The sequence below is a fragment of the Idiotropiscis lumnitzeri genome, chromosome 14 (genome assembly GCF_059441095.1).
Source record: "Idiotropiscis lumnitzeri isolate Australia: NSW breed Sydney's pygmy pipehorse chromosome 14, RoL_Ilum_1.0, whole genome shotgun sequence".
NCBI lineage: Eukaryota > Metazoa > Chordata > Actinopteri > Syngnathiformes > Syngnathidae > Idiotropiscis > Idiotropiscis lumnitzeri.
The window spans coordinates 15575744-15586032 of record NC_142404.1 but is presented as its reverse complement, the minus strand read 5'-3'; the positions used below and the strand labels follow the sequence as shown (position 1 = coordinate 15586032).

Here is a 10289-nt window from a genome sequence, read left to right as displayed (position 1 = left end):
ATAAACTACCTTTTTTTTTTGAGGCGGCAAAAATGAAATAAAAAAAAAAAAAAGGAAACTATTTATATATCTATGTCTCCATTCATTCATTTTAAGAGTAGTAACAAACAAGTCAGTGTCTCATTGGACTTGATGATGTTTGCACTCCGTTGCCATGACACCTTTCTACTGGGATCTTTAAGCATGTGTTTGTCACCTCTTATGAAACCCCATTGTGTGTGTGTGCGTGGTGTGCGTGGTGTGCGCGAGTGTATGCGTGCACCCGTTCACACAAACATCCAGATGTGTCCCTCTTGTCACATCTGAGCCACCTGTGGTTCATGATTCCTGTGCCACATGACCACGACAATACAGCTGGCTTTATTGATACGCACACACCCACACGTGCACGCATGCAGATTTGTTTAGTGCGTCTGTGGGATTTTAGAATTTCTCAGAATTTTGCTCACATTTTATGTTTTTTTTTCTTTTATTCCAAGATTTTGGGATGAAACTGCAATTTTTGCAAACTGGATTTATACAAATACATAAGATCTTATTTTACACCAAATTCCAACAAGCACAAATAAGATATAATTTCCAATTTTCCGTACAGTGGTCAGTCTCACTTGTCAGTGAGACGTCGGTGCTTTTCCACCACTGCCGGCACAAGCGCAAACTGCTCGATGCATGTTGATCTCCAAAAGTGTATCAAGTCGATCAGTGTAATAACAATAATAACAATGTTTTTGTCTTGCCAGTCAGTTGGTCAGTGAGAGTGTTCATCATCCAGCATTAATTCCGGACCAGCGGACGCCAGCCAGGCACCAGGGACTGACATCATCTAAAAGCCCACACACTACATCACAGCACCCCCCCCCCCCACAACCACCACCACATAATCCCCCCCCCCCCCGCTTTCCCCACCACCTCCCCACCCACCCCTCAACGCCTGGACCCTTTTCTAGCCCAGCCCTCCATCATTCCTCCTCCTCTCCTTGCATGGCCCACTTCTTCCTCCGTGGCGTCGCCCCAGGTCCAATTCAGCAGCGACCTGACACTCTCATTTAGTTTCGATAGCGATGCCCCCCCCAACCTACCCTCTGCGACCCCCCCCCACCTTACTTCCTCGCTGGAAGTAGAAGAAGAAGAGGAAGAAGAGGCGTCGCACATAAATCTTCGCCAGAGACACCTTCTCCTCCTCCCTGACCCACTTCCTCCTCCGCGAATGTCATCAACTCCTCTGTCCATAAATCTTCACATGGGATGTTTGACCAAAAAAAGTGCAATATTTGCGCAGAAAATTGTAATGGGTGACATGAAAAAGTTTTATTTGGGCCCAAAAAAAGCCACATTGTCCCTAGATCATTATATGTTCTTTTAGGAAAGTAGTAGTTCCCAATAAACATGCAATATTTTGTCAATAAAACATTACATTTCCAAATAAAAAAATAAAAAATAGTGAAAATGCTATGCTTTGTCTCAAATACACTATTTTGACACTAAAATAAAATGTTCATACATTGCCTTTGATGGGAAAGTTGCCCCTGCCAACATGGCCGCCACCTAGGCACGGCAATTAGCTGGGTTACGACTGCGCGCTAGCATTCACGTCTGTGCCTTCTTCAGCTTCTTCTAACTTCACGTTCGAGACGCGAGTAGCTGGATGGTATAGCCATGGCTGTCACGTCTGTCTTCCCCGCCCATCCCACTCTTTGAACGACATACATGCACTCATGGCAGACAATGAGGCACTCCAAAGCTCGTTTTTGCTGAAACAGGCTGTTTGCACAGGTAAAGGTACTGAAAGTTGGTTGGAAATTTGCAAAGTTGACCACAAAAGTACATTTTGTCAGAAAGGGGTATAGTTTGCCATACGATTAGCATTACAAAGCTATATCCTGCCCAGATAATGATGCATTTTTACTTCAGTAAGGTACGTTTTGCAATGGTTTTGCAATGAAAAACTATATCCGCTCACAAAGGGCCATATTTGATCATAAAATACACTCTCTCACACACACACACACACACCCACACCCCCACACACACCCCCACCCACGCACACACACACAGCTGGTCACCTGCCTGAGGGCTGGAGAAGCAGTTTTCAGAGGTTTCTGTTTCTTGTCTGCCGCAGAGAACAGCAGGTCATCAATAAACCCGCTGGGGGGGGAGCAAGATGAGGGGATGAAGACGAGAAAGCGGGGATGAGGAAGAGGAAGAGTGAAGGATGGGGAAGAAAGATGGTCTGAAGTTGGGAGGAAGAGGGCGAAAGAGCCGTTAAAGAAGAGCTCAAGTGCTCGAGTTGAAGGAAACTCGGGATGGGCCTTCAGTGTGTTTTATGTCCTCACTCAGAAGCTTCCGTGACCTCCCCCAGGGAACAAGCAGAGTCATCGTCCAAGCGAGAACAAACTTCTTTCTCCACTTCCTATTTCCTGCCTTCATCCTTCCTTCATTGCTCACTTCTTTTTTCTGTCCTGCCTTCCATTCATACCTTCACCCGACCTCACACCCTTCTTTCACTTCTCCTCCCTCCTTTCCTTCCTGTCATCCTTTCCTATTTCCTTCCATATTTCCTGTTCTCTCTTCCTTCCGTCCTTCTTCCCTTCCTGTATCATCCCTTCCATGTCTGCTTCTGAAAGCACATCCTGATGTTGCCATTGACTGTATGGATTGTTTTGGACGGGCGAGTGACAGCTGCTGTGTCTAGTCCAACATGCCCTTTACGTGTCACACTCATGTAAGTTAGCCATTATCGCCTCGCGTAAATGCTACGTGTCCTAATAAGCGTGTAAGTGTGCCATTAGCATGCTTGTCATGACACACACACACGCACACACATACACACCTACACGCACACGCACACGCAGGCCGGCTCTTGTTACCAGGCAGGGTAGACTCCATTAGCATTGATCAGGTATGTGTGTGAGTGTGCACGTGTGTATGTATGTGTGTGTGTGTATGCACATGGCTCACTTATTTTCAAATAAAAGTGGTCATACTCCAAGTTATGAGTTTTCAAAATCAAAGAATATAATATTAGAATTCATGTTATTAAATAAAACATGAATCTTCTTTTGTCAATTAAAAACGTTTTATTTGCTGTTTTTTTTACCCTAACCTAACCTCTAACCCTAACCCTAACCCTAACCCTAACCCTGACCCTAAATCCTAAATTGTTTACATTTTTTTTAATCACGAGCGTTTTCTTTTACATGTTTTATTTTGTCTGCATGTATTTATTAGACTTGGCATTTCCCCCCAAGCGCTTTGTCTTTTTGGATGTCAGACTTGTTGAAAAGACAATAAATAAATAAATAATCTTTTTATTTTCATTCATCTGGAACCACAGTGCCCCCTGTTGGTATGCAGCCAAACTTTCCTGTCGGGCATTTCATTAGGGACACACGAGCAGTGCAAAAAGAATCTTTTAAAAAAAAGTCAAATTTTCGAGAATAAGGGAAAAAAGTGGTCACGATTGACAACGTCGGATTTATGATGAAGAGGTTTTAAGATTTCCCGACGTGGTCAGATTGAATGCATCACGTGACAAGTGTGTGAAGTCGTTATCTTAAATTAGCTCGGTGCCTCTGGCGTGTGTGCGTCTTTATTCTATGCACATCCTTTATTGTTCGTGCTTATTTCCCTCGTGCACTTGGCAACTTAATAAATAATAATAAAAACGAAATGTTGTTGGATGCTTGGAAGCTTCAACTTTAGCCAAAACTAAAAGCATGGGCTCTCGCGTCGACCATGTTTAAATTGTTACAATTATTTTGGATATTTAAAAAATATTAATTTTTTTATTTCAATATCTGAAACAGTTCATTGACTTTCTAAAATATTTGTAAGCACTACACAGCGGAATGGCCCCGAATTTGTACGCCAGAAAACACTGCCATTTTTAAAATTACAACACTGCCCCCTAGCGGTTTATGCTTCTAATTACAAAGTGTGTTCGCATATGTTTGCGGGCGTGTGAGAGTGAGAGTTTAAAAGCTTAAGGATTAGCGTCTGTTTTAAGTAACTCTGGCATTCAAACAGCAAACATCAGCGTGAGTGTCCAGTGGCACGATCAGGAGGTGAGTCGAAACTTTTGAAAACATCTTTCACTTTGAGTAAAATGCTAATGTAGCGTGTGAAAGAAATGTTAGCCATGTGAAAAATCTTACGTTGCTTTTCTAGTCGTAATCATGGCGATGACGCAAAAATGGAGGACATTGCGGAGTAAATTTGTAAATTGAACTCTTCTTCTTTTTTAAAAAAATATTTTTAACAATTTCATGACACTATTTTAAACACTAATTAAAACATGTTTTACTTTTAGTGTGGATTGATGTTTTTTTTAATAAAATAGTTACTTAATATATAGGGGAAATGTTCTGAATATTTAAATAATACATCGTAAGACTAGCCCGAATTCTAAATTCCAGAATACTAATTTCTCCAATAAAACGGGATTGGATATTTGATTATCGTGATACATGGGGTGTAATACGATTCAAGGACGGCTCATTTTGAAGTGGAATGAACTTTTTAAGTCAAATGAAGACTTGTGAGATTTCACTTATCAGAACTGAGTTCTTGGAATGAGGATGAAGAACGCTAAAGCTGGCATGCGTTCACATTTAGAGCCCGCTGAAGCTCAACTCTATTTGTGTTCGTGTTGCCTTGTAGCACCTCATGGTGGAACAAAATGCTTCGACACGAACCAAGTTCATCTCCATTCAATATTAAAGAATTTGCTGTTTTCCAGGACATGCTGATGGTGAAGGATGACATTCGACATGACGCATACTGAGGAGGATGGTAGGAAAACAAAAATTACGTAAACAGCAAGTCCTTCATTTCGCTCGAAAGCCGCCATTTTAGGGACAATTTGGCCATTTTCAGGATTTGTTTGAAGTTGAGCATTGCAAATAACCTGAGTCTGTTTAGAAACAACCATACCTGAAAAGATACAAGAAGTCAGACATCTTTTCTTTAAAGCGGCCATTTCAAGTCATTCCAGGTGTCATTCATGACGCAAGGAGATTTTGCGTGTGTGCACGTGTGTGTTTGTATACGCAGGCGTCATTGAAGTGTTATCCACGGTGGTGGAGGATATCAGCGAAGCCGTCGGTCGAAATGTCACCGGTGCTCGACTTCTTCATGAACTCCTGACTGCTCCGCGGTTGCGTGCCCTGCTGCTGGTACGATTCCAACCAGGAGGTTATTTTCATGGGCGGGGCCTCCTGCATGTGGCCATCATTTTAGGACATCACTTTTCTCCACCTACAGATTTACGAGTGCCTATTGAAGTTCAAGAGACTCTGGCCCCGCCCTTTCCTGGCACATGCTTCAGGACTCTCACGTGAGGTTGTTGTCAACAATGACTGCCAAACTAAGTGACTGACTATTTGGCAAACTGAATTGAATGACTGACAGGCGAACTAATTTATTCACTGACTGACTGACCTGATGCCTAAAAAACCTGACAACAAACTAAATATAGAACAGTAGACACACCTGGTTTTCGATTGATGAACCCCAACCAACTAAACAATAGTGTATTTTTAACACCGTGCATAGTTAGTCACATAATGAGAGGGATACCAACTCTGGGTTCTGTTCTGTGTTGCTGTTGAGGTCCAGGGCGTCCTCCATACAGCCCAGACTCCTTCTGAGGAGGCCACAGAGCTTCAGATCCTCCTGAGCTCTCCGCACATGAAGGTCGTGCATCTAGTCGCCTGCTCGGTCCTCAATGCCAACCCTAACCTTCTTCTCCCCGTCTTAGGCCCTGTTGTCCTGTCACGACGCTGTGGCTCGGGACGACTTTGGACCCGTCTTGGCGCCGCTCCCCGACGGGCTGCCTGAAGATGAGGACGTCGTGAGGATTGTTTGTCTGGCAAAGAATGAACAACCTCTGGTCAGAAGACAACCGAAGAACCTTTGAGTGGAGACCAACATCACAATTTGTCCTCACTCTGTGTGTGTGCATGTGTCAGGGGGCCACCATAAGGAAGGACAAAGAGACAGGAGAAATCTTTATCGCCAGGGTGATTCGTGGCGGACTTGCGGACCGCAGCGGTGTGTGTGTATGTGTAGTCCGTGTGTGAAACAACGTTTTAGATGTGCAGTAATGAGTTTTGTGTCAGGTCTTCTTCATCCTGGAGATCTTCTGGTGGAAGTGGACGGAAAGCCACTAGTGGGGTTGGAACCGGAGCAGGTCATCCAGATTCTGGTTGGTCTGCATCACCACACGCTTCTCATGTTTGGCATTATTTTCATGATCCCCGTTTCTTATGTGTGTCAGATTAGTCATGTTACTCTTCATCGTTTGTGTGCTCAGATGAGGTCTGAGGGCACCATGCTGTTCAAAGTCGTTCCAAACGCGTCCCAGCTGAGGAGCATCAACAAACCCGTGAGGAACCTTCAGCAGACTTCTTGAGAAATCCTCATGTGAGAGAAGTGTGCTGAGTATCTCTTTCCTGTGTGAGGTCTACATGAGGGCCATGGTGGACTACTGCCCCCTGCAGGATTCATCTATACCCTGCCCTGACGTGGGCGTTATCTTCAGTAAGGGGGAAGTGCTGGAGGTCTTGGACCAATCAGATGGACAGTGGTGGCAGGCCAGGAAGATCACCAGCTCAGCCTCCTTTGCTGGATTGATTCCATCAGCTGCCACATTGAAAAGGTTAACTGACTAACTAACTAACTAACTAACAAGTGGACTGACTGACTAACCGACATTTTGACTGATTGACTGGGGGATACCTGGCACCACAACTAACTAACTAACTAACTAAAATTGTGACTGATTGACTGACTGGGAGGATACCTGGAATCACAACCAACTAACTAAAAATTCATCATAGATTGGCAATGGGTCCGGTTCGCCATTTGGTGATGCCTGTTCTAGACCTACATACTGTACCTAACTGATTAAATTAATAATTACCTCTTTACTTGACTGACCAACCAACTACCCAACTGAATAACTAGATAACCAGTGACTGAGCGACGCAGCAATTTATAATTGACTAATTGAGTAACGAAATAACTAACCTATTATGTACCTAACAAACAATGGACCAATGGACTTGTTCCAACTGACTGATGGATGGACTGACCTTCTAATCTTACTAACTAACTATTTACCTCAAATTGTAATGTGTGCTTTGTCCATATAAGGTGTTGCCTGTGATTGTGACGCATATTCTAATACTACACATGATGCACTCTGAAGTATTGTTTGTGATGATGTCATCAGTAAACAGAAGGAGCTGAGGGATCCTAAGGAATGTAAGGAAGATCAGGACGAATGTTGCGGTGGAGGTAGCAGAGCAGGTGAGGATCATCTCATTACATCACCACCAGTCATCCACGGAGCTGTTGCTAATTGTTCAATACTCCGTTTGTCGCCTCTTGATGCCGATGAAGTCACCAAAGTTGATCACGGTGGGTCATAATGTCGTTTTGTACTGTTCAATGATATCGATTATTACATTATTTTCTACATTGAATGAGATTCCGTCAATGTTTTTGGTTTCCAGAGGAGGAACCTCAAGACAAATGCACTTCAGGTAATGCATACTAATACAGCAATCTGAATACTTCACATGCGTGAAAATAAAACGTTATACAGTTTTATTAGAAGACACTAAGTAGAATTTGTTTTTCTTGTTTTTTTTTTGTCCACCAGATCAGGAAGACACACATTTGGGTAGGTAAGTCTCCAGTAAGTTAGTTAGTTAGGGCATCACTCAGTCATTTGGTCTGTCAGTCAGTTATTCAGTCAGGTCTTTACTGAGTCAATCAGTCAGTTCGTATTTTGCTAGACGGTCAGTTTATTCGATGGACGGGTGGTTGGGTGGTGGGTCAATCAGTTACATCATTAGTCAGTTGTTGGTTGTTTGGTCAGTCATGAAGTTTGTTAGTCAGGTAGTCAGTCAGTGATTCAGCCAAGTTAGTTGTTAAGTCAATAAACTATGAATTTAGTTCATTGGTTAGTTAGTTTGGTCAGGATTTGTAAATCAGTCAGTCTGAGTTAACTGGTTGGTTATCAAGTTAGTAGGTTAGTCAAATAGTTGTAATGATGTAAAGCTATGTGTCATATTTTTCAGAGGCAGAATCATTTGATTTTCCTGATGGGCTCTACCTTGGTAAGATTACTCGTCATTTAAAAAAAAAAAAAAATAAAAAAAAAAAATATATATATATATATAATTTATTTTATTTTTATTTTTTTCTAACGTACTAACTTCCAGCGTGAGGATTTTTTTTGCTGGGTCCAAAATGTCATCAAGTAAATGTCATTGTGTGCTCAGCGGGTTTCCGTCGGAGCTTCTGTCTGTTGAGGAGGTCGCTGTCCAAGAGGAGGCGTCAATCCTGCACGAGCATCACTACCTCCTACACCACCGTGGCTACGCCTTATGAGGAAGTGGTCCTCTACCGACGACCCCCGCAGGACCACTACCGACTCATCATCCTCGTGGGTGAGAAGACCATCACTTGATACTGTACTACTGTACCTTCTCATCTTTTATGAGTTGATTGTTCAGTCAGTTGCTCAGTTTGTGTATTACGCAGTTATTCACGCTGGTTAGTTTGGTAATCAGTTAGTCAGTCGGTAGGTAGTTAGTTAGATGAATACTACGGTGTTAATGTCTGTGCAGCCTTCTTAGTGAAGCAGAAAGTTCCTGCTCACTCGCTAACAAACTCACATGACATTTTGCTCACAGGCGCATCAGGAGTAGGCATCAACCAGCTGAGACAGACCCTCCTCAAACTCAACCCGGACACATACGAGGGACCCATACCACGTACGAGAAGCTTGCTGTGACAAGTGCACTTGAACATACAAGTGTCCAAATTCGCAGGCTGCATTTTTCGGGCATATGACATATTTTAAGGCGCGACTCGACCGGATGACGTGGTTTCCAAATTCTAGAAAGACAATTTGCAGACTGGGATGACGGCTCCTCCTCATGTAGCCTGTGAATTTGGACACACCCGCTGTCAAACTAGTGAGTGACTGAGCAGTGTTTTGTTGCGATTGGCTGCCTTAGACACCACCCGACCAATCCGAGCATGGGAGCAGACAGGCAGAGAGTACCACTTTGTCAACAAAGACCTCTTTGACTACATGGTGTGCAGCGACAGGTGAGCTTCTCCTTGGCTTTTACGTTTTACATTCTTCACACACACAAGTGAGTCTCTCGTTGTTTGTGTGTGTGTTTTCACAGGTTTGTGGAATACGGCGAGTATAAGGGCCACAAGTACGGGACCAGCATCGACGCCATAAATGAGGTGGTCAAACGGGGATATGTGTGCATTATTGACATCGAACCACATGTGAGAATAATATAGCACAGTAGTGGCGCTTAGATTAGTACATTTTTTTACAGAGTATCTCTCATGTTGTAGAACATTCCTCCTTTGAGGACCAGGAAGTACAAGCCATACGTGATCTTCATCAAAGCTCCCAGCTTGGAGAAACTCGCACAAACTCGAGGGAACGCCAGAAACATTTGCAGCTACCTGCAAAATAGATTCATCACTGTAAGATTCAACACACGATATACAATACAGTACATAACTAGCAACCTACCTACAGATCTAACTAGTGACTTAACTACCTACATACCTCTCAAGATACCGACCTAGCTTGACACAAACCAACTGACAAACCTGGCTAACTACCGTGCAACCGTATGACCGACCTGATAACTAAACAATTTTTACCTAATTAACCTACCTACCAGGTCACTAAGCAATTACCTATCTCTACTAGTTAACTATCTCGTCAATAACCTCCCTATGTAGCTGATGCTTATTTAGCTAGCTAGCTAACCGCGGCTGTGTATTTTCTACAGAAGCAGGACCTTGTGGACCTGACAGAGTCATCGCATCAGATGGAGCAGAAGTATAAACATTTGTTTGACGAGGTGCTAGTCAACGAACAGCTAAGCGATACCTGTGCTAAGCTACATGCCGCCGTCCAGCAGGCGCAGGACGACGCCAATTGGATACCCGTCAGCTGGACCCGAGCACAGGAGTAGCTGGACGCTAAATAAGGGCTAGCCTCCGAGGAAGCATGCCAACTGTTCATTTCCGGTACACTGTTAGCATTGACGAGCAGCTAGCGCCACCCACCTACTTACCAAAAATATCTTGCTACCAACCTACCTATGTTCACACTTACATTTATCTCTCTACCTACTGACTTGATACTGTACACAATTATCTAAAATCAACACCTCGCTCTCCCTCTCCTTCTCTGCTAATCCGCCACATGGAGCTAATCAACGCTAACAAGAATTACG

General features: G+C 43.4%; 1 protein-coding gene across 1 annotated transcript; it reads left to right on the top strand.

Moving 5' to 3' along the window:
- The first annotated feature begins 3933 nt into the window (after positions 1–3933).
- Positions 3934–10038, top strand: LOC148323683 (MAGUK p55 subfamily member 4-like). Its single transcript, XM_088315318.1, has 21 exons — positions 3934–4064; positions 4739–4791; positions 5053–5174; positions 5263–5340; positions 5611–5694; positions 5759–5890; positions 5970–6051; positions 6120–6205; positions 6314–6385; positions 6462–6658; positions 7235–7311; positions 7393–7422; positions 7518–7547; positions 7667–7687; positions 8088–8126; positions 8292–8459; positions 8706–8786; positions 9033–9126; positions 9210–9318; positions 9391–9525; positions 9840–10038. Exons 2-21 carry the CDS (start codon positions 4758–4760, stop codon positions 10023–10025), a joined length of 1857 nt encoding a protein of 618 aa, XP_088171444.1. The 5' UTR covers positions 3934–4064; positions 4739–4757; the 3' UTR covers positions 10026–10038.
- The last annotated feature ends 251 nt before the right edge of the window (positions 10039–10289 follow it).